The 24289-nt window shown below is 45.7% G+C and overlaps 1 protein-coding gene across 3 annotated transcripts in view; it reads right to left on the bottom strand.

Annotated features, from left to right (window-relative positions):
- MROH7 (maestro heat like repeat family member 7) overlaps positions 1-15667 on the bottom strand; it is a 54084-nt gene extending 38417 nt beyond the window's left edge. For all 3 annotated transcript variants that reach the window (XM_057535478.1, XM_057535473.1, XM_057535486.1), the window contains exons 1-3: positions 15546-15667; positions 5082-5116; positions 2994-4299 (exon numbers count right to left, since the gene is read on the bottom strand). In XM_057535478.1, coding sequence (XP_057391461.1) covers positions 2994-4224 — 1231 coding nt within the window. In that variant the 5' untranslated portion in view covers positions 4225-4299; positions 5082-5116; positions 15546-15667. The remainder of the gene's footprint in view (positions 1-2993; positions 4300-5081; positions 5117-15545) is intronic.
- Positions 15668-24289: the final 8622 nt, after the last annotated feature.

Here is a 24289-nt window from a genome sequence, read left to right as displayed (position 1 = left end):
AGAGAGGCCGCGATAGTGAGAGGCCCGCGCACCGCGATGAAGAGTGGCCCCCGCTTGCCACAACTAGAGAAAGCCCTCGCGCAGAAACGAAGACCCAACACAGCCATAAATAAATAAAAAACAAATACTTAAAAAAAAAATGGCTCCCATGTATCCATATTAAACTGCCCTTTAAAAAAAAAAAAATGGATCAAAGACCTAAATTTCAGAACTAAAATTATAAAATTCTTAGAAGAAAACATAGGCATAAATCTTCATGACCTTGGATTAGGTAATAATTTCTTAAATATGACACCAAAAGCACAAACAATGAAAGAAAAAATAAACTGGACATCATTGAAATTTAAAACTTTTGTGTTTCAAAGGACACCATGAAAAAAGCAAAAAGACAACCCATAGGTTAAAAAATATTGGCAAATTATATATCTGATAAGGTATATATCTTATCTGGGGATAAGGGATATAACTTATATCTAGAATATATAAAGATCACTTACACCTCAATAATAAAAAGACATGCCCAATTTTTTAAGTGGGCAAAGGATTTGAATTGACATTTATCCAAATAAGATATAGAAGTGGCTGATAGCATATGAAAAGTCGTTCAATATTACTACCCTTCAGGGAAATGCAAATCAAAACCACAATGAGATACTTCATACCCAGTAAGATGGTTATAATCAAAAAGACAGACAATAAGTGGGAGGTACAAACTATTGGGTGTAAGATAAGCTACAAGGACGTATTGTGCAACATGGGGAATATAGCCAATAGTTTGTAATAATTGTAAATGGAGTGTAACATTTAAAATTGTATAAAAATAAAAGATAAAAATAATTTTTAAAAATTCAAAAGGATTCCTAGTTTTTTGTTAAAAAAAAAAAAGACAAACAATAACAAGCATCATATACTGCTGGTGGAAATGTAAAATAGTTCAGCCACTTTGGAAAATGTTCTAAAATTGACTGTGGTGGTGATGGTTGCATAATTCTATGTATATTTTAAAACCATTAAATCGTACACTTTGAGTGACTTTTATGATATATAAGTTTTATCTCAATAAAGCTGTTTAAACAAAAAGACCCACTTGTGTAAACAAAGTTCCTCTACATCATCAGCATCATCAGTACAAAATAAGAATTGTATTAGGGGCTTCCCTGGTGGTACAGTGGTTGAGAATCCGCCTGCCAATACAGGGGACACGGGTTCGAGCCCTGGTCTGGGAAGATCCCACATGCCCGCAGAGCAACTGGGCCCGTGAGCCACAATTACTGAGCCTGCGCGTCTGGAGCCTGTGCTCCGCAACAAGAGAGGCCGCGATAGTGAGAGGCCCGCGCACCGCGATGAAGAGTGGCCCCCGCTCACCGCAACTAGAGAAAGCCCTGGCACAGAAACGAAGACCCAACACAGCCAAAAATAAATAAATAAATAAATAAATTTAAAAAAAAAAACGTACCGATGACTGAGCCGCACCCCGCAGCAATTAAAAAAAAAAAAAAAAGAATTGTATTAGAAAATAAGGTATGATTCATGGTAGCAATAAGAACTGTAAAGTACCTAAGAATTAACCTATCTAAAAATGCACTAGTCTTTTATGGAGAATTTTTTAAATTCTAGTAAAGGATATATCCTATATAAAGTAAAACTCGGGACTTCCCTGGTGGCGCAGTGGTTAAGAGTCCACCTGCCAATGCAGAGGACACGGGTTCGAGCCCTGGTCCGGGAAGATTCCACATGCCGTGGAGCAACTAAGCCCGTGTGCCACAACTATCGAGCCTGTGCTCTAGAGCCCGTGCTCCACAACAAGAGAAGCCACCGCAATGAGAAGCCCGTGCACCGAAACGAAGAGTAGCCCCCACTCGCCACAACTAGAGAAAGCCCACGTGCAGCAACGAAGACCCAGCGCAGTCAAAAATAAATAAATTAATTAATTTTAAAAAATTTTGTTTAAAAAATAAAAAAATAGGCCTTCCCTGGTGGTGCAGTTGTTGAGAATCTGCCTGCCAATGCAGGGGACACGGGTTCGAGCCCTGGTCTGGGAAGATCCCACATGCCGCGGAGCAACTAGCCCCGTGAGCCACAATTACTGAACCTGCACGTCTGGAGCCTGTGCTCCGCAACAAGAGAGGCCGCGATAGTGAGAGGCCTGCACACCGCGATGAAGAGTGGCCCCCGCTTGCCGCAACTAGAGAAAGCCTTCGCACAGAAACGAAGACCCAACACAGCCAAAAATTAAAAAAAAAAAAAAAAAATTGTATATGGAAGAATGAGGGTGTTCAAATAGCCTCCAGGGCATGGTGTGGATGCTGTTGTCCTCAGAATAGTTTTGACAACTTTAAAGAGGGATTTTCACCCTATCAGATATGAATGCATACTTGCAAAGCCATGGTAAATTTTTTTAATTGCAATATGGTATTGGTGCATGAACAAACAAAAATATTTGGAGATATAAATAATTGGGAGAAGATCTTCACAACATCAAAAACTGGTGGGGGATTCATTTACAGAACTCTTGCACATCAGAAGTGAGCCACAGGTTCCAGATAGGACCCCAAGGCTTCACTTAGGTGGGGACCTCAAAAACTCAAGCCTGCCTGCTCCACTGTTCAAACTTTGACTTGAGAAGACAGACCTGAAATTTATCAATAAAGAAAGGACGGTATAGTTAGTTAGTTGACTTGTAATTTGGACAGAATGAAAGTATTATTATATGGAGATATTATATTACAGTTAAGAAAATTGAAACTCAGAGAGATTAAGTAACTTGTCCCAAGTCACACAGCAAGCACTAGATCTCTCATGTATAATTAATATATTGCATGTTGTTCATTGCATGCTGTTCCCTTCTCACGTATAGTTAATATATTGCATGTTATCCATTGCATGCTCTTCCCTTCCTTTCCCCTCTCCTCTCCCCTCCCTGCCCTACAAGTCTGAATAGAGTTCTTCCAGGTCAGTGTCCTCTCTGGGGCTGGCGCTCTGGCCTTACTCACCCTGAGGGATGCTCTGGAAGGCTGTGGAGTCCTTGTTCATGGTGTCACTGGTGGGGAACCCCAGTGGGAACTGGCCCACCTCGACACTAGTCATCTTGCTCCAGCTGCCCGGACTCCCCTCCAGGGGCACCGTGTGGATGCTGTTGTCCTCGGAACAGTCCTGCTGGCTGCTCAGTGTCAGGGTGGAGGTGTCACTGAAGATGAGGCTGGAGACCAGGCTCAGAGTCTCATTGGAGCCCAGGATCGGGGTCACGCACGAGGGTGGAGAAACAGTGGAGTTGGGTCCCTGGGTGCTGGAGTGCAGGCTGATAGCCTCGCTGGAACCAGGAACCAGCGTCAAGCATGAGGCCTGAGTGACAGTCATGTCCAAATCAGACTTGGGATTGTCATTTGAAGCCATGTTGATGGTTCCCCTGGAACTCGTGTTCCAGGCTGCACCAAAGGTTCTTTTTGAAACAGATCCAGAGATGTTATGTGAAACCAAAGTGATGGTCTCATTCATGTCTGGCATTAGGGACCCAGGAGAACTTGGAGCTGCATTCAGGTCCAGCTTGGAGATGTTTCCTGAGCCCACACTGAGCAGCTGATTGGAATCAGGATCCAGAGAAGAGTTTGGGGCTGGAATAAGGAGAGCTTTTGAGCCTGGCCTGGAGATGCTTTGGCCCAGAACAAGGGTTTCTTTTGAATAAGGCCTTTTAAACGGGTTTGATTCAGGCCTGGAAGGATTGGAGTTACTCTGATCCAAATCAAAAACCTTGCTTGGGAGGGAGCTGAAGGCCTCCTCAGAATTTGGCCCAGAGTGGTTCCCCAAACTCAGACCCTGGGCTTCCGTAGAGCCAGGGCTCAGAATGAGGTTTGAGGCTGGACTTAGGGCCCCCTGTGAGTCAGCTGTCGAGATGTGATTGGAATCCAAACCCAGGGCTTCACCAGAGTGGGCAGTGGTGATCTGGAGGGAGGCTGGAGCCGTGGCCCTGCTGTCATCAGGTCTGGGGGTGTTATCAGATGCCAGGCCAGGGGTCTCCTCTGAGACAGGACTCAGAGTTGGATTAAGGTCTGGATCAAGAACCAAGCCAGGACTCAGGGGTGGATTCAAGATAGGAACAAGGTCTGTGTCTGGGTTGGGCCCAGAGATGGTGCCAGAGCCTAAACCAGGCGCCTCAGTGGAGTTGAGAGTGGGTATCATCTTGGTGTCTTCACGGAGGACCAGACTAGCCCCTGGATTCATGGCCATGCCTGGTCTGGAGGTCTCTCAATGCCACTGCCCGCTTCTGTCCAATAGCCTACTGTTGAGCTCCCTGCAGTGCTCCTGAGAGGGAGAAAGGCAAATTGAGCCTCACCTGTTGAAACCCTTCCATGGCTCCCCAACATCCTTAGCATGAAGTCCCTGGGGCGACTTACGAGGTCCTTCATGACCACGTCCAGCCCACCTGTCCAGTCCCGTCCTGCACAGCTCTCCCCTGGCTCTCTCAGTTCCAGCCCCATCCCCTGTGTTCCCTTCTTTGACCACACGCTGCTCCCTTTCAGCTCACAGCCCTTAAGTGCAATTGCCTTGTCCTGGAACCTCCTCCTACTATCCTTGCCAATCCCACTCTTCTGAGCAAATGATTCATGGCACTTTATTCCAATGACTTGTTTAGTGGTCCAGCCCCTGCTAGAGATGAGCTCCCCACTGGAGAGAACTATGCACATCTTAGTGCCAGGGGCATCCCCGGCACCTAACACAATGCCAGGTCCACATTAAGAAGTCCACAATTACTAGACAAATGAGGATCCCCCTTAAGGCAGAAAAAGGGAAGGGTGAGCCTCCTTACTTACCCTACTTCCAGCCAACCCCTAAGTTTCTAGAACTATTCTGTGAATGACTGTGGCTCTAGATTCCCAAAGCAGCCTTGACAGAGCTGCCCACTGCCCTTAGCAGTTTGCTCTGGGTGAGGCAGACTACATGGAGGAGAACCTGGGGCAATCATCCAGAACAGAGCCTGTCTCAGCCCAGCAATCTGACTGCTGGGTGAACTCCCCAATCCTCCCACTCTATCCCACCCCCATACCTGGGCCACCCTTCCTACGGGAATTGTAGGGACAGCTCACCTGCGTGCATGGTGTTCTTAAGCAGGAGTTGGTCCCTGGGAGGAGATGCGAGAGGAGACCAAGTCAGGCAAGAGTGGCTTTTTCAACACTTACTGAGCAAAGTCTAAAGGCCAGGCATGCACATCTGCTAACAAAATCTCCCTGCACACACACACAGAGTCCCAGAAGTTAGGTATGATTACTGCATTATATACTTAAGGAAGTGGAGGTCAAGGGGAGGAAGATGACCCACCCCACTGGCCCTCAGGGCAGCCAAGACCACCTCTTTATGCCACCTGACTTCCTACCCTCAATGGCTTCCCATTGTCTTCAGGAGAGCGTCCCCAATCCTTAGCAGGACCTAAAAGGCCCTTCTGTGTCTGGCCCCAACTCCCTTTTCTCCCTTCTTGCCCCTCCATACTCCCTCTATACCCCACCTCTTCGTTCCAACATCCCTCAACTCCTTTGAGTTTCTCCAAAGAGCCAAGCTCCCAGGTTAATTCTGGCCCTCCACAGGTTGGGCACCCCCTTCTCCAGCTGCGTTCCCTACCACCCACAGCTTCACTGCTTCAGATTTCAGCTTATATGTTATGAGCCCTCCAGGTCCCCCAGACAGGTGAGGTCCACTTATAAGTTCCCAGGGCATCTTGTCCACTTCCCCTTTCTTGGCACACACTATCTGGTTTCCCCACTAGACAAGAAGATCCATAAGAATCTAGCACAGCACCTGGCACACAGTAAACTTTCAATAAATGAGCTTGTTATTTCATCTTTTTATCTCTCCTTCATTCATTCATCTATTCTGTCACTAGTTCATTTCAACACGTATTCATTTACTATTCATTTATACACTAACTCATTCACTAAGTCATTTACTCATCCCGTAAATTTTTCTGTGCATGTTTATGGCTTGGCTTTGGAAAAACATAGATTTGGAGTCATGTTGTCCTGGGTTCAAATCTCAGCTCATCCTTAGTAGTGTTAGTAAATCTGGGGAAGAGACACTCCCGCTCTGGCTCTCATCCTCCTCATCTCTAATATGGGGAGCATAAAGCCTGCCACCCAAGAGTAGCTGAAGTCTCAGTGTCTGGCATGCAGCCCACATGGCCCACTGAAGGTCTTCTCTAAATGTTAGTACTTGTTCTGTTACTCTCTGCGAGGCACTGTGGGCAGAGAGCAGTAAGGTGCTCAGAGCCCAGCGGGACCTGCCTTCACCCCCAAGCAAGCAGTTCATGCAGAGCTTTGCAATCTGCCTCAGAGGAAGGAAGCGTTCACCTACCATCAGCACCAGAGGTGATTTTTAACCTGAAGCTAATGAAATTTAAAATATCAAGGCTCCTTGCTCATATAGTTCTTTTCCAAAGGGACTGTCCTTAATTTTGTGTTCACATTTTGTCTTCTACTTAAAGAGGAGCCTCAAAATTATAAAAAGCCTCAGGTTCCAAAAAACCCTGGATCACCCCACCCGAATTCTCCTCTCGTGAAACACACACACACACACGCCATAGTTAAAAAAGGGAGGCATTTTCAACCTGGAAAAAAATATGAGTCAGGTACAGCCTATGATGCAGTCAGCAGGATTTTGTAAGGCCTCTCTGGTTTAGCCTGTGAAAGAGAATAATTTCTACCCCTCTGATACAGCAGATGCACAATACCGGTCACTGGGCAGGAAGGCATATGTCCCAGCTCTGGCTGACCCTCCTTCATGTATGAGAAAAGAGCGATCTCCCCCACTTTCTCCTGTTCCCTCAGTCCTCCTTCTCCATCCTGCAACAGACAGGCAAGCCTTCAGAGCTGCCTGACAGTGGGGGGTAGCCCACATCTTACCCTCCACCAAAGGGAAGTTGTGCACTGGGAAGAGTGATGGTTGTTGAGGGGCTTGGGTGGGACCCAAGAGAGCTAAGGGAGGTCACTGCACAGCTGCCTATTGGCCTTTGCCCCCAAGCTCTGGGGCCCCAAATAAGGAGAGTAGAGGGAGGCCATAAAACACCTAGTCCAGTCAGAGACCGAGAGAACCATGGACCGATTCCCATCCTCTCTCCTCCACTTCTGTGAACCCTTCCAGGCCCTTAACAGAGGTTTCTGGAGCTCTCAGGGGGAAGAACTATCAGTGGGTCTTCCAGTTCCTCTTTGAGAACATGTTTATCAGTCGTATAGGTCTGGAATGTGTTAGGCACTCATGTGAGTATGTGTACACACACACACCTGACACTGAGGTACCTCATACCTAGAGAATCTGAAACAGAACATGCCAGCTTTCCTCCAAATCAGACCCTCTATTGTCCAGTTGCAAGAACTGGCACCATTACCCAAGCCAGAAAAAATATTATCCTTGATAATATTCTTCACTTCTTCACTTGCTGAATCCAAATTTGGCCAAGTTCTGCTAATTCTGGCTCCAGAAAGGCTCCCAAATATCTCCCCATATCTCCATCACCACTGCTAAACCCAAGTACAGCTCCCATTGCTTTGGGGCTCTGTCTTCGAATTGCCCTCTCAACAAGGGTCTCTGTGTGTAAGGACAGCTCCCAATAAACCATTTTCCAAATTGAGCCACAAAGATCTTCCTTTAAAATTGCATTCAATAGTGTGGTACTGGCAAAAGGATAGACATATAGGCCAGTGGAATAGAACTGAGAGTCCAGAAATAAATCCATGCATCTATGGTCAATTGATTTTTGACAAGGATGCCAACTCCTTTCAGTGGGGAAAGAATAGTCTCTTCAACAAATGGAGGTGGGACAACTGGAAATCCATATCTAAAAGAATAAATTGGACCCTTTTTACACTAGATACAAAAGTTAACTCAAAATGGATTAAAGACCTAAATATAAGAGGAATAAATACATAGGCAAAAACATAGGCATAAATCTTCATGACCTTGAATTTGGTAATGATTTCTTAGATATGACACCAATAGCATAAGCAACAGAAGAAAAAATAGGTGAACTGAACATCAGCAAAATTAAAAACTTGTGCATCAAAAGATACTATTAGGAAGTGAAAACATAACCTACAGAATGTGAGAAAATATTTGTAAATTATGTATCTGATAAGAGTCTAATATCTAGAATATATAAAGAACTCTTACAACTTAACAACAAAAAGACAAACAACCCAATTTAAAAATGGGCAAACAGGCCTTCCCTGGTGGCGCAGTGGTTAAGAATCCGCCTGCCAATGCAGGGGACATGGGTTTGAGCCCTGGTCCAGGAAGATCCCACATGCCACAGAGCAACTAAGCCCGTGTGCCACAACTACTGAGTTTGCGCTCTAGAGCCCACGAGCCATAACTACTGAGCCCGTGTGCCACAACTACTGAGCCCGCACACCTAGAGCCCGTGCTCCACAACAAAAGAAGCCACTGCAATGAGAAGCCCACGCACTGCAACGAAGTGTAGCCCCCACTCACCGCAACTAAAGAAAGCCCACATGCAGCAACGAAGACCTAACGCAGCCATAAATTAAATAAATAAATAATTGATTAATTTTTTTTAAATGGGCAACTTGAATAGAACACTTCTCCAGAGAAGATACACAAATAGCCAATAAGCACACAAAAATATGCTCAACGTCAACAGTCATTAGGGAAATGTAAATCAAAACCACAATAAGATACCACTTCACAACCACTAAGACAGTTATAATTTTAAGAAATGGAAAATAGCAAGTGTTGAAAAGGATGTAGAGAAATTGGAACCCTCAAACACTGCTGGTGGGAATGTAAAATGGTGTGGCCTCTGTAAAAACCAACTTAGTTGTTCCTCAAGAAGTTAAACATAGAATGACCATATAATGCAGCAATTCCAGTCCCATGTAATACCCAAAAGAACTGAAAATTGATGTTCCAACCAAAACTTGTACACAAATGTTCACAGCTGCAGTATTCACAGGGGTCCCAGTAGGGTCCCTTCCTGGGACCCTCAAATGTGGGTAAGGTGCCCGCCTCATGTGATCACCCTGTATCAGAGGATTGCTCTGTTTACTTGTATGTCTCCACTTTAGAAAATGAGCTTGGTGAGTGTCTATTACCCCTGTTTTCCCAGCACATGGCATAGTGCCTAGCACACAGAGAAGGTTCAGAACACATTAACGGAATAAGGGGATGAATGGATGAATGACAACTCTTCAAGACAGGTATTATTATCCTCATTTACTGGCATGTTAATTCAGACTGCTCAGGGACATAAATAGATTTTTGCAAAGTCCCCAGAAAGTGGCAGAGGAAGGATTCAAACCCAGGTATTCTTGGCTCACAGTTTTCCCTACAAGATCCCAGAGATTCCCAAGGTACGAATCACTCAGTGAAGCCGCGTCTTCCCATTTCCCCCATTCCCTCTGCCACTCTTAGGCCTCTACCCTAGAGGAAAAGTCCAGTGAAAGCAACGCACCTCTCCTGATGCCCAGTTACAATGCACAAATCCAGGGCTTTGGAGTCAGCTGGACTTGAATTTGAAACCTGCTCTATCTCTCACCAATGGTGTGAGCCTGGCAAGGTAGCCTCACCACACTGCATGTCTATATTAATACTCAATCCACAAGGTAAGGTAGGGAATAAAATGTGATGATCGTAGCGTCTGGCCCCCAGCAGTTCCCCACGTAAACGTCCATCCTCACCGTCCCTTCCTCCCCCTGGGTGTTGGCTGGGTGGGGGCCATGAGAAAAGGATGAAGTCTGGCTTTTAGCTTCTCAGCCTCCTCTTCCCCCCAGGCTGTGGTAGTCCCTCCCTGAGTCTTCTCACTCTCCCTCTCCTCCCCCGGACTCCCATCCACCACATTCTCAGCACTTGATAGCCTAAACTCTTTGTCCATAAGCCTTAAGTGCTGATGTAAAAGTTCAATGTGTTACCTCCACCTGGGGCATCCACATGGTAACAGAAAATTCAGCCGTAAGTCAAAGATATGAAGTTCTAACTGTGGAATTACAGCCAGAGCAGGAAGACTTTTACCCAGGGAGGGGGAGGTCAAGGTGGTAACTGCCTTGTGGAGGCTGCCCCCACCCTTGGGACTTTCCCAGAGCCACACCGAAGCTTACCTAGGCTCCCCCCAACTCCAGGCAGTGTCGTGGTCTTTGTGAGGTCACCATGACTCAGAGTTCCCAGCCAATGAGGCCCCTTCTCATGCCTACACAGTGGGAAGAAGCAGGAAGATGTCCTTTCAAAGAAGGAGCTATCTTCTGACCCTCTACCACTGCCTGGAAATGACCTAGCTCAGGGACTTCCCTGGTGGCACAGTGGTTAAGAATCCGCCTGCCAATGCAGGGAGCATGGGTTCGAGCCCTGGTCCGGGAAGATCTCACATGCTGCGGAGCAACTAAAGCCCGTGCACCACAACTACTGAGCCTGTGCTCTAGAGCCCATGAGCCACAACTACTGAGCCCACGTGCCACAACTACTGAAGCCCACATGCCCAGAGCCCATGCTCCGCAACAAGAGAAGCCACTACAATGAGAAGCCCGCGCACTGCAACAAAGAGTAGCCCCCGCTCGCTGCAACTAGAGAAAGCCCGCGCGCAGCAACAAAGACCCAACACAGCCAAAAATAAATAAAATAAAATAAATTAATTTAAAAAAAAAATGAAACGACCTAGCTCAAACGAAGACTGACTTCCTTGCCTGGCATTCAAGCCTCCCCATAAAAACCCCTCACCCTGCGACCTTATGCCTCCATTTATTTTCGGTAACAGACTGGTTCCAAGGAACAGGGCAGGTTTGGGGCACAACAGACCTGAGATGGAATCTCATGGGTAGTGCCATGTGTGCAAAGTGCTTGTAATCAGACAACCTGTAACGAGGAAACCGAGACCCACAGAGGGAAAAGATTAGCCCAAGGTCATGAGCTAGGACACTGTCCTTTGTCTCTTCCCAGCTCCACCCTGCTTCCGCAGGCACAGATAACAGTGTAGAGGTGGAGTAGGCCAGGAGACCCAGAATGTGAAACCTGGATTCTGTGATAAGGAAATGAAGGCAATGCTATTATCTTCCTAAAGACAGGCTGCTTAATGATGAGCAATAACTAAGCTAATTAAGACAACCAGTGACTTCAAACTTCAAAACAGTAGTGGAACTGTCCACTAAGCTGTATTCCCACTTACCCAGATCATTAGACCCTAGGAGAGTCTGTGTACATCATGTGATGTTCTGAGTTCTACGGCCCGGAAACCTGCCTCCTCACACGTAGTCCCCACCCCCAGGTGTGTCAGCTCTGAAGAGGGGATTCCCTTCTGTCTACCTGTGATCTCGCCTTTTCTGCCCCTCCCCCACCCCCCGGCCTTCCCCCCTCCTGGCCCTGCACCTCCCATCCCCCCTGCTGCTTAGCTGCTCTTCCACCTGTTTGTTTCCGTGGCCCCCCAACATGGCCTCTCAGAAAATACCCTCCAGCAAACTTGCTTCCTTCCCCGCAGCCCCTCACTCGCTCTTTACCTGCAGTGACAAGAACCCTTTTTGACTCCTCCCTCTCCTCCCCTGGCCTCAAGCACCCAATTAATCACCAAGTCCTTCTGCTTCCAAATCTGTCCTGTCCCTCCAACTCCATACCCTCCGTCCTGGCTGAGGTCCTCATCATCATTGGAAACCCGGATTCTGGCCAGTCTCCTCAATAAAATCCAGCTCCATCCTGCAGCTAGGGAGTAACCCTGACAACTCATTTCCCCTTAAGCCCTCCACGTCCCACAAGGTCACATCCACACTCCTTGGTCTTGAATTGAGGCCCCTTCACAGTCTGCCTTTGCCTACCTACCTGCCTTGTTTCTGCTCCCTTTTCAATTTTTTAAGTGTGTACTGAAGCACCATATACATACAGAAAATTGCACATACCATGTCAATTTTGATGAAGCTTCACCGAGTGGGCACACCCACATAACTGGCACCCAGATCTAGAAATGGAACCCACCAGGACCCCAGAAACCCTCCAGTCACTATCCCCCCCCACGGAGGGTAAGTGCTATCCTGACTTCTAACAGTACTGTTTAGATTTGCCTGTTTCTGTACTTTATACAAATGGAATTCTACAGCACAGACTCTTTTGCTTCCGGCTTCTTTGGTTCAATATTAAATTTGTGAGATTTTACATATTTTTGCAAGTGTTGGCTGTTCCTTCTTCTAAATGTTGGCTCCCCTCTAGTCTCTTCCTGCTTTTGATCTCTTTCTGGAGCCTTCAGGAAGTTAGTTGTTCTTCATATTTTGTCCAGAGCTCATAATTGCTATCTCTAGGAAGGTTGGTCTGATAGGAGCTACCTTGCCATCACCAGAAGTAGAATCTCTCCTTTTTAATTTTTATCTTATTTTTCTTCCTTTTTCCTTTCTTTAGGATTACTGAATTTACCTTTCTTCTCTCACTCCTTTTTTCCCCTTTTCTATCCATATGGAATTTACATATTCTGTATCTCTTCCTTAGGGTTACTCTAGCCATTTTAACGTGCATGCTTTACATAGAAAAATCTAAAATTAAGTAATACTGTTATCCTCCTCCAGAAAAATCAAAAAACAAAAGACATAAGGACCTGAGAAGAGTTTAACACTAATCAGCCAACTTATATACCATTGTTATCCTTTATTTTAGTCCTGTTCTGATTTTTAAATCCTACCAATTAGACATCATTGTTTTATGCAATCAGTATTTGTTTAGATTTAACCAATATCTCACCAATATTTTGTCTGATGTTGTAACCGAGCAGGACTCTATGGGGCCTTCCTGGACAGAACCCCCCTCCTTTTCCTCCACCTGTCTCTTTTTTTTTTTTTTTTTTTTTTAAAACTCTTTTTTTTTTTTTTTAAAGCATCTAATTTATTATTTATTTATTTATTTATTTATTTATTTTTGGCGTGTTGGGTCTTCGTCTCTGTGCGAGGGCTTTCTCTAATTGTGGCAAGCGGGGGCCACTCTTCATCGCGGTGCGCGGGCCTCTCACTATCGTGGCCTCTCTTGTTGTGGAGCACAGGCTCCAGACGCGCAGGCTCAGTAATTGTGGCTCACGGGCCCAGCTGCTCCGCGGCATGTGGGATCTTCCCAGACCAGGGCTCGAACCCGTGTCCCCTACATTGGCAGGCAGATTCTCAACCACTGCGCCACCAGGGAAGCCCCCACCTGTCTCTTGTTTGTAGAAGAACTTTAGCCTCCTAGGCCTTCCCCAAGTTCTAAAGAATAAATTTAATCAGAGAAGTGAGAAAATGCAGAAACAAAGGAAACGAGTCAGAGTTAAGCAAGACAAAATAATAAGGGTAACCATTAAACAAAGTCAAGGACCTTTAGTTCCTCCTCAAGGGCTATAGATAATATCCTGAGTCATGTCCTTTGAGCTATTTTTCAGATACGGAAAGCCCCACCAGGTGGACGATGTTAACTGTATGCCACCCACAGCACGTAGACCCCAGACCTCTTGGAACCAGAAGGTTGATGATGTTGACTCCCTATTACCTCACCACCAACCAATCAGAAGAATGTCCACCAGCTGATCACACACCCCACAACCTCCCTCCCTCACGCTGTCCTTAAAAAACTTTCCTTAAAGCCTTCAGGGAGTTCGGGTCTTTTAAGTACTAGCTGCCTAAACTCCTTGCTTGGCACCCGGCAATAAATGCTGCACTTTCCTTTATCACAACCCGGTGTCGGTAGATTGGCTTTACTTCACACGGGCGAGCAAGTGGACCCACGTTTGGTTCGGTAGCAATCATTTTTTTAATTCAATCTCAGACCTTCCATCTGGGATCCATTTCCTTCTGCCTAAAGAATAGCCTTAAAAAAAAAAAAAAAAGAATAGCCTTGATAAATTTCTTAATAAGAGTTCACTAGTGATAAGCTCTTTTAGTTTTTGTTTACAAAAAAAAATTTTATCCTCATTCTTGAAAATATTGTCAATGCATGTAGAATTCTAGGGTGTCTGTTATTCTATTTTAGCACATCAAAGTGAATATCCCACTGTCTTCTGGCTCCCATTGATGTTTCTAGTTCATTATTCCAGTGGAATCATTCCCCAGTCTCATCTCCTACCATTTCCTCCTACACAATTTCTGTTTTAGCAACACAGTGGTTTCCCAGAACTCACAGTGATGTTTCTTGCCTCTGTGCCTTTTCTCATGCTGTTCCTTCCATCCAGAATGCTGTTTCCCTCCCATTCCTCCCCATTTCATCTGTATAACTCCTACTCATCTGTCAAAACCCAGTGGTATCTTCTCTAGGAAGTCCATCATGAGCCCCTCCCCACAGCTGTTTTAGGACTTTCTCCTCTGCTCTTGCAGCATTCCTTATTACAGTGTCCTATAAATTTCTGGTAACTTGATTATTTCCTCCATTAAACTGAGAATGCTTTAAGAACAGAGATGATGTCTTATTCATCTTTGCATGCTTGGTACCTGAGGCCTGACCCATACCTGGTACCAAGTATACTTGGGTCAGTATTTCAATACTTCAGTAAGTATTTCCTGAAGAAATGCCTTATTCTCACTTTGGCCTCCTCCACCTCACTCCCTGCCCTGTTCTTAAACATTTAATCTCTGCCAACTCCTCTCCACTGAGGTTCTGCCTCTGAGGCCATGGCTGACTTGAAAGGCTTGTCCTTCATCTTCATTCTCTGCCTTCTCTGGAACATCTACTTTACGATGCTCCAAACTTAAGACTTTCTCCTTTCTTGGCCCCTGGGGCACTTCACTCTGCTGGTTCTCTCCCTGCCCCAGATTCTTTTTCTCCTGTGTCCTTTTCAGAGTTCCCCCCCCCCACTCCCTACATCTGTGTCCCCCAGGATTCGGGCTTTGAGTCTCCTCTCTCTCACTTGGGACCTCTTCCACACTCCTTGCTTTCATTATGGCATCCATGCAGTTGGCTCCTGGATCAGTCAGGGTCCAACCAGGAAAGCAAGAAACCATACTGAGTATTTAAAACAGAGGGAATTTATTCCAGGGACATGGTTCCACAGTGATAGCTGAGAAGCCAAATGGGCAGTAGGAAGGGACACAGGACCCCAGGTTCCTGGGTCACCTGGCGGGAGTGGGCGCCATGGGGAGACAGAGCAATTAATTGCTGGACACATTCTCTGAAGCAGAGGGAGAGAGATGACAAAATACACTGCCTCTCCCCTTCCACCCGCCGTGCTCCTGCCATTGGCTGAAGCAGCTGGAAGGCAGTGAGAAGGGAGGCAGGGGTTAACTTAGTGCAGGGCAAGGGAAGAGCCAGGAGTGGATCTGAGATTATCACAGCCCCATACCTATACTTCCTGCCCCAGCTTGGTCATGATCTGCATGCCCCACCACTTACGGGACACCTGTAACTCAGCACATCTCAGCTGAATCTCCTTCCCACAAAACATGTTCCTCCACCCAGCGTCCTTATTTTTATCAGTGGTCCCTGATTCTCCTGGAGGCAGGCTGAAAGCTTCCAGCAAGGCCTCTGACTCCTCCCTCCTTCTCCTCCCTCCTCCCTGTGGTGTCAGTTTCCAGGTCCAAAAGGTTCTTTGAAGAAAATACCCATACCCCCGCCCGCCTTTCCATTCTTACCACCCCCACTTAATTCAGATCTCCTCTTCTCTTGCTTGGCTTCTAACAAGAGCCTCTTCACTGGGTTCCCCGCTTCCACTAACATTTCCCTGAGTCATCCTACACCACGACCTGCCCATCACTGGTGAATCAAACATGACTCTTCCCGCCCTGCAGCCTTATGCCCCACCACTGCTCACTCAGACCTCATGACCAGTCAGTCTTTTTTCCGGTTCCCCTAGGGCGTCCTGTGCTCTCTCACTCTGAGCCTTGGGTCATCCTGCCTACTATCTGGAATGGCACTTTCTCTTTGCATCTCCTCCAGTGGAAACCCCACTCAGCCCTGCAGCTCCATATTGATGTAAATCTTTTGGAATGAAATTTTCTTTTTTTTTTGGCCGCACCATTCGGTGTGTGGGATCTTAGTTCCCCGACCAGGGATCGAACCTGTGCCCCATGCAGTGGAAGAGTGGAGTCTTGACCACTGGACCTCCAGGGAAGTCCCTGGAATGAAATTTTAACAGCAGATTCCAAAAGCCTTCAAAATGTGCTTATTCTCTGACCAAGCAATTCCACTTCTGAGGATCTGGCCTAAGAACATAATCAGAAATGTGGCCAGAGATCCTCACTGGAGTATTTGCCTGTTAGTAAAAGATTGTAAATAATCCAGGTATCCAACATGGAAGGCAATAGTTCCATAAACTATGGAAACAGCCATTGAATGAGATTTTATGCATCTATTAAAAATGAAAATTACAGGGACTTTCCTGGCAGTCCAGTGGTTAAGACTCTGCACTTCCACTGCAAGGGTTGCTGTTTCGACCCCTGGTCGGGGAAATAAGACCCCGCATGCCGCATAGCCCAGCCTAAATAAATAAAATAAATAAAACTTAAAAATAGAATAAAATAAAAATGGAGAAGGCTGATTGACACTCAGGTTCAGCTCCTGAGCCCAAAATACAACACTGGGCTGCATATTAGACAACACTAGTAATTAAAAAAAAAAAAAAAAAAGTCTGGCCAACAGACCAAAGGGGGGACAAAATGAAAATGAAAATTACAATCGTATAGGGAAAGGCTCATATTATACATGTGAAAAAAAGCAGAATACAAACTCATATTTTTTTTAAACAAATTATTTGTACTGTTTTTTGTTTGTTTGTTTTAAATTTATTTATTATTTATTTTTGGCTGTGTTGGGTCTTCGTTTCTGTGCGAGGGCTTTCTCTAGTTGTGGCAAGCGGGGGCCACTCTTCATCGCGATGCGCGGGCCTTTCACTGTCGTGGCGCACAGGCTCCAGACGCGCAGGCTCAGTAGTTGTGGCTCACGGGCCCAGTTGCTCTGCAGCATGTGGGATCTTCCCAGACCAGGGCTCGAACCCGTGTCCCCTGCATTGGCAGGCAGACTCTCAACCACTGTGCCACCAGGGAAGCCCCAAACTCATATTTTTAAAATTGTATATACATGTGCAACAACACATCATCTTTATCAAGCACTTGGTTTGTACTGGGTACTGTCCCGAGTGATTTACATGGATTTACTCATTTAAGCCTCACAACAGTCCTACAAACTAATAAATGAAGAAACTGAGGCACGGAAAGCCCTAGATCACGCGGCTGGTGGGTGGCAGGGCTGGAAGGGAGTGCAGGCAGCCCAGGGCCTGTGCACTTAGCCATGCTGCCTCCCAGAAGGAGTGGAACCCCAAAGACTGAAAGGGCAATAACAGCCAAACCTTGCCATGGTAGGTAGAATAATGGCCCCCCAAAGACAGTCACATCCTAACCTCCGGACCTGTGACTGTGTTACTTTTTTTTTTTTTTTTTTTAATATTTATTTATTTATTTATTTATGGCTGTGTTGGGTCTTCGTTTCTGTGCGAGGGCTTTCTCTAGTTGTGGCAAGCGGGGGCCACTCTTCATCGCGGTGCGCGGGCCTCTCACTATCGTGGCCTCTCTTGTTGCGGAGCACAGGCTCCAGATGCGCAGGCTCAGTAATTGTAGCTCACGGGCCTAGTTGCTCCGTGGCATGTGGGATCCTCCCAGACCAGGGCTCGAACCCGTGTCCCCTGCATTGGCAGGCGGATTCTCAACCACTGCGCCACCAGGGAAGCCCTGTGTTACTTTTTATGCAAAAGGAATTACGATTGCAGATGGAATTAAGGTTAATAACTAGCTGACCTTAAAATGGGGAGATTATTCTGGATTAACTGGGTGGGCCCAATGTAATCACAGGGTTCCTTATAAGTGGAAGAGGGAGGCAGAAGAAACTGAGACCGAGAGATGTTAATATGCCCAACCTTGCTGGCTGTGGAGATGGAGGAATGAGGCCAGGAGCCAAGGGATGCAGGCCAACTCTAGAAGCTGGAAAAGGCCAGGAAACAGATTCTCCCCTAGAGCCTCCAGCCTCCAGCCATACCAACATGTTGATTTTGGCCCAGAGAAACCTATCTCAGACTTCTGACCTCCAGAACTGTAAGATTAAAGATGTGTTGTTTAAGCCACTAAATTTGTGGTAATTTGTTACAGCAGCAATAGAAAACACGTCCACCAGAAAAGCAAAACAAAGCAAAAGTTCCAGTAATAAATGTGCGTTGAAAAAGATTGGACAGGTCTTCAATAGAATGAAAACAATCAGTTATATCTGGTTGGTGAATCTCTTTGTTTATTTTTAAAGAATGATAATTTCTTTTTTCATATTTCCAAATTTTCCAATATCTTTTTTGTACCATTTTTATAAGGGGAAAACTCTCCCTAAGCAATCATACCCATTCTTCAAGGTCCAGGTCAAATGCCACCTCCCCCAGGAAGCCTCCCAGATGCTTTACCCATGGTTAGGGGTGGCATCACCACTCCGATGGCCTTAACACTACATCTGGATTCTAAATGCCTCAGAAGCAGGGTCCATGTGGGATTCTCCCCCTAGCTCAGGGGCCCTGGCTAGTGCTAGGGGGGCCCTGGATTCAGGAACAATCAATCATTTTTCCTAACTGAGGTACTTCAAAGCTGTATTTCCCGACACTCTGATGGGATTCTGGGTGGGGAGGGTGGGACTGTGCGGGGCGACATGGCCTCACAGAAGCTCTTAGGGGGCAGTGCGCAGAACTTCCTGCAGCACCAGCTCTAAAGATTCTAAAGATTGCTGTTCCATATCTGAAATGTGGGTGCTTCCTAATAATCTCTATTTTTTCTCCCTATCATATAGGTGGAGGGTATAAGCAGATACGTGAGGGGGGACCCCAGAGAAAGAGAACCAGGCACGGCTTTCTTGACATAAGAGAATCCATTTTGGCCTAAGCCATTTTGTGATCTAAGCCTGGCCACAGTGCTTGCCCTTGAACAGGTCTCAGTAATCAACAATCTTAAGGGAAGTAAGGGAATGCAGGAACAAAGGAAAAGCAGTCAAGAAACAGGCTGGGTCGCTTTGCTGTGCACCTGAAACTATCACAGCATTGTTAATCAGCTATACTCCAATGCGAAATAAAAAGTTAAAAAAAAAAAAAGAAACAGTAGTTCAGATAAAACAGAGTCTTAGTTCCTCCTCAAGGGATATGCGTAACAATCTTTGAGTTCTGCAGGAACTAAGGCCCCCACCCAGGTGGAGGATGGGATGATGTTGACCTTTCCCGACCTTCATGACTTCAAACAGTTTAAGCTTGGATTCTGTTGACCTTTGCCCGAGTTCAATGCTGAATTCTCCTCTGCTCAAGCCCCTCATGAATATGCATGTACCCTTAGCTTAACACTCCTTTGGGAGAGCAAGTGTTCTCCTTGCTGCAGGTAATAAATCCTTCCTTCTCCAGATGTTTGGCTTGGTTGTGTCTTTTGACTTGGCACCGACAAGAGGTGAACCCAGTTTTCAGGTAAGGGCAGGGGGATTGAAGTAACCCAGGTAACAGAGGCTGGGCCTCTGTGGGTCTGTGGTTGTTCTGAGGAGAATGGCATGAGAAGTCTTGTGGCTTCATGGCAGGGAATGGAGGGATGGAGAGGTATAGCGGGTGCTAAAACTGGATGTCCCCGGTGCTAGGGATGGTCAGGACTTCTTCAGCCATATCTCAATACCAACTTCCAGAATCATTCTCCGAAATCAAAGCTGAGCGTGCCTCTCTCATGCTTGTCCCGCAGGTGAAGGCTCCCCATGCCCTCCAGGTTGGAGCCAAGCTCTTCATCAGAGTGACCCAGCCCTGCTCGCCTCCCCAGCCTCCTCTCCCGAGCACCCCTGTCTCCCACCTGGCGGGATCCAGTCCCACTGCACTACTGCCCTCCCAAGCAAGTCCTTCTCCCACATGGCTTGCTCGCTCCGCACACGCTACCCCCTTGTCTAGAACATCCTTCCCTAGCCCCGGTCCCGCATGGCTCTCCAAGCTCTCCACGCCTGCCCTGAAAACCGCCTGGCCCACCCAGGAGGTTGGGGCTCCTCTGCTGTGCTCCCAATCCCCTTGCGTCTCCTGATGCATCATGCCCCGCCTTGGAGGCCCTGCTATTAGCACATCTTTATAGGCTGTGAGCCCGCTCCTGCAGTGCCAGCTGTAGAACAGCGGCTCCACCTCTCAGATGCTGGAGTCCCTGACAAGCCCCGGGTTCTCCTCTCCTACTATATGTCATGGGGGGCCAGTGGGTCCCCAGAGCTAGCACAGTGCCAGGCACAGAGTGGGGCTCAGTAACATCATCCTTCATCTGTCTTATGAGAAGTGTCATGGGCAGTAGAGTCCTTTGCAGCCTGGAGTCCATCCCAGAGCTCTTCCTCCTGCCAAAAGCCAGAGCTGGATGAAGTCCCTCTTCTTCCAAGGCAGCCTGCAGAGGCCTCAGAGCCGAGAGAGGCAGCAAAGCTCAGTGCCTCAGAATTCACCAGCATCCTTTCCAGGGGCGGGCAACACACTGCCTGCAGGGCGGAAAGACCCAGGCTCATATCCCCCAGCTCTGCTGCTGACCCACTCCCACTCCCTTATCTGAGAAGTGGGGGTGATGCTTCCCCCATAAGAGTGTCACAAAGACTAAATAAGCGCACAATTCTAAAACGAGGGCTGTTTGTATGTGGAGAGCCCTGGTCAATTGTAAGAGCTAAGTTCTGGATTTTTCTTTCAAAAAAGAGATTTGTCCAGCATCGGCATTAGATACTGTAATCAAAAAGAGTGACGGTCCCATTGTAAATGGAGTCCGTGGACGCTGCCCTCTCCAACATCACCGTTACTCTTCTTATTGTTGAATCTGGGGGCACCTTGCTGTCCTTATGGGCCTCCATCTCCAGGCACAGATGACCACCCCTTTCTTCTCAAAGTGACCTTTCCTTTGGCTCCCGGGACCACCCCCCCCAACCTCTCGCTGTTCTGTCCCACTATGCTTGACTGATTTCTCTTCCCCCATCATCCCTAAAGTCAGTGGTCTCCAAAGGTCTGCCTCCACCCCCTTCTCTCTTTGCCTTGGGCAGGAAATGATGCTCACACCTTGTTTGGTCCAGAGCCCCAGGCCTCTATATCTAGTTCCTTCCTGGACAGCTCTTCAGGGATGACACAGAGCCCCCAGGACTCCAGGAGGCCTGAACCAAATTCTCTCTTGACCTGCTCCTTGCTTCCCAGATTCCCTCCATCTGCCCACCTGGGCGTCCTTCTAGTCGCTCCTACACACATACACTCGAGTCAGTCACCAGGGACCCTGCTGGATTTCTCCGTGCACCTCTCTAAGCACAAGCCCCTGTGCACATTACAGGTGATTCTTGGACTCATTTAAACTCCAGGGTCCCTGAAATAGGGACAGTTTCTAAATGCCTTCCCACAGTGGGGTCCATAGGACACCCTCTGTGCCAGCTGGTGACTCAGTCCCTTCCCTGTGGACTCAGGAGTGGCCTGCAGCAACCCAGGCCAGCATGCCAGGCCTATCACTTTCTTTTCTCTTTTTTTTTTCCTAGCAACTGCCCCCTTCCATTTTTTTTTTTGAATTTTTGAACTTTATTTTTTTATACAGCAGGTTCTTATTAGCTATATATTTTATACATATTAGTGTATACATGTCAGTCCCAATCTCCCAATTCATCACACCACCCCCCTTACCACCACTTTCCCCGCTTGGTGTCCATATGTTTGTTCTCTACATCTGTATCTCTATTTCTGCCCTGCAAACCAGTTCATCTGTACCATTTTTCTAGGTTCTACATATATGCGTTAATATACAATATTTGTTTTTCTCTTTCTGACTTACTTCACTCTGTATGACAGACTCTAGCTCCATCCATGTCTCTACAAATGACCCAATTTCGTTCCTTTTTATGGCTGAGTAATATTCCATTGTATATATGCACCACATCTTCTTTATCCATTCATCTGTCGATGCACATTTAGCTTGCTTCCATGACCTGGCTATTGTAAATAGTGCTGCAATGAACATTGCGGTGCATGTGTCTTTTTGAATTATGGTTTTCTCAGGGTATATGCCCAGTAGTGGGATTGCTGGATTATATGGTAATTCTATTTTTAGTTTTTTAAGGAACCTCCATACTGTTCTCCATAGTGGCTGTATCAATTTACATTCCCACCAGCAGTGCAAGAGGGTTCCCTTTTCTCCACACCCTCTCCAGCATTTGTTGCTTGTAGATTTTCTGATGATGCCCATTCTAACTGGTGTGAGGTGTTAACTCATTGTAGTTTTGATTTGCATTTCTCTAATAATTAGTGATGTTGAGCAGCTTTTCATGTGCTCCTTGGCCATCTGTATGTCTTCTTTGGAGAAATGTCTATTTAGGTCTTCTGCCCATTTTTGGATTGGGTTGTTTGTTTTTTAATATTGAGCTGCATGAGCTGTTTATATATTTTGGAGATTAACCCTTTGTCCGTTGATTCGTTTGCAAATATTTTCTCCCATTCTGAGGGTTGTCTTTTCGTCTTGTTTGTGGTTTCCTTTGCTGTGCAAAAGCTTTGAAGTTTCATTAGGTCCCATTTGTTTATTTTTGTTTTTATTTCCATTACTCTAGGAGGTGGATCAAAAAAGATCTTGCTGTGATTTATGTCAAAGAGTGTTCTTCCTATGTTTTTCTTTAAGAGTTTTATAGTGTCCAGTCTTACATTTAGGTCTTTAATCCATTTTGAGTTTATTTTTGTGTATGGTGTTAGGGAGTGTTCTAATTTCATTCTTTTACATGTAGCTGTCCAGTTTCCCCAGCACCACTTATTGAAGAGACTGTCTTTTCTCCATTGTATTCCTTGCCTCCTTTGTCATAGATTAGTTGACCATAGGTGCGTGGGTTTATCTCTGGGCTTTCTATCCTGTTCCATTGATCTATATTTCTGTTTTTGTGTCAGTACCATATTGTCTTGATTACTGTAGCTTTGTAGTATAGTCTGAAGTCAGGAAGCCTGATTCCTCCAGCTCTGTTTTTTTCCCTCAAGACTGCTTTGGCTATTTGGGATCTTTTGTGTCTCCATACAAATTTTAAGATTTTTTGTTCTAGTTCTGTAAAAAATGCCATTGGTAATTTGATAGGGAGTGCATTGAATCTGTAGATTGCTTTGGGTAGTATAGTCATTTTCACAATGTTGACTCTTCCGATCCAAGAACATGGTATATCTCTCCATCTGTTTGGATCATCTTTAATTTCTTTCATCAGTATCTTATAGTTTTCTGTATACAGGTCTTTTGTCTCCCTCGGTAGGTTTATTCCTAGGTATTTTATTCTTTTTGTGGCAATGGTAAATGGGAGTGTTTCCTTCATTTCTCTTTCAGATTTTTCATCATTAGTGTATAGGAATGCAAGAGATTTCTGTGCATTAACTTTGTATCCTGCAAATTTGCCGAATTCATTGATTAGCTGTAATAGTTTTCTGGTGGCATCTTTAGGATTCTCTATGTAGAGTATCATGTCATCTGCAAACAGTGACAGTTTTACTTCTTTTCCAATTTGTATTCCTTTTATTTCTTTTTCTTCTCTGATTGCCATGGCTAGGACTTCCAAAACTATGTTGAATAATAGTGGTGAGAGTGGACATCCTTGTCTCGTTCCTGATCTTAGAGGAAATGCTTTCAGTTTTTCACCATTGAAAATGATGTTTGCTGTGGGTTTGTCATATATGGCCTTTATTATGTTGAGGTACGTTCCCTCTATGCCCACTTTCTGGAGAGTTTTTATCATAAATTGGTATTGAATTTTATCAAAAGCTTTTTCTGTATCTATTGAGATGATCATATGGTGTTTATTCTTCAATTTGTTAATATGATGTATCACATTGATTGATTTGCATATATTGAAGAATCCTTGCATTCCTGGGATAAATCCCACTTGATCATGGTGTATGATCCTTTTAATGTGTTGTTGGATTCTGTTTGCTAGTATTTTGTTGAGGATTTTTGCATCTATGTTCATCAGTGATATTGGTCTGTAATTTTCTTTTTTTGTAGTATCTTTGTCTGGTTTTGGAATCAGGGTGATGGTGGCCTCGTAGAATGAGTTTCGGAGTGTTCCTTCCTCTGCAATTTTTTGGAAGAGTTTGAGAAAGATGGGTGTTAGCTTGTCTCTAAATGCTTGATAGAATTCACCTGTGAAGCCATCTGGTCCTGGACTTTGGTTTGTTGAAAGATTTTTAATCACAGTTTCAATTTCATTACTTGTGAGTAGTCTGTTCATATTTTCTATTTCTTCCTGGTTCAGTCTTGGAAGGTTTTACCTTTCTAAGAATTTGTCCATTTCTTCCAGGTTGTCCATTTTATTGGCATACAGTTGCTTGTAGTAGTCTCTTAGGATGCTTTGTATTTCTGTGGTGTCTGTCATAACTTCTCCTTTT

The sequence above is a fragment of the Balaenoptera acutorostrata genome, chromosome 1 (assembly GCF_949987535.1).
Source record: "Balaenoptera acutorostrata chromosome 1, mBalAcu1.1, whole genome shotgun sequence".
In the NCBI taxonomy this organism is placed as follows: Eukaryota; Metazoa; Chordata; class Mammalia; order Artiodactyla; family Balaenopteridae; genus Balaenoptera; species Balaenoptera acutorostrata.
This window is presented reverse-complemented; position numbering and strand designations above follow the sequence as displayed.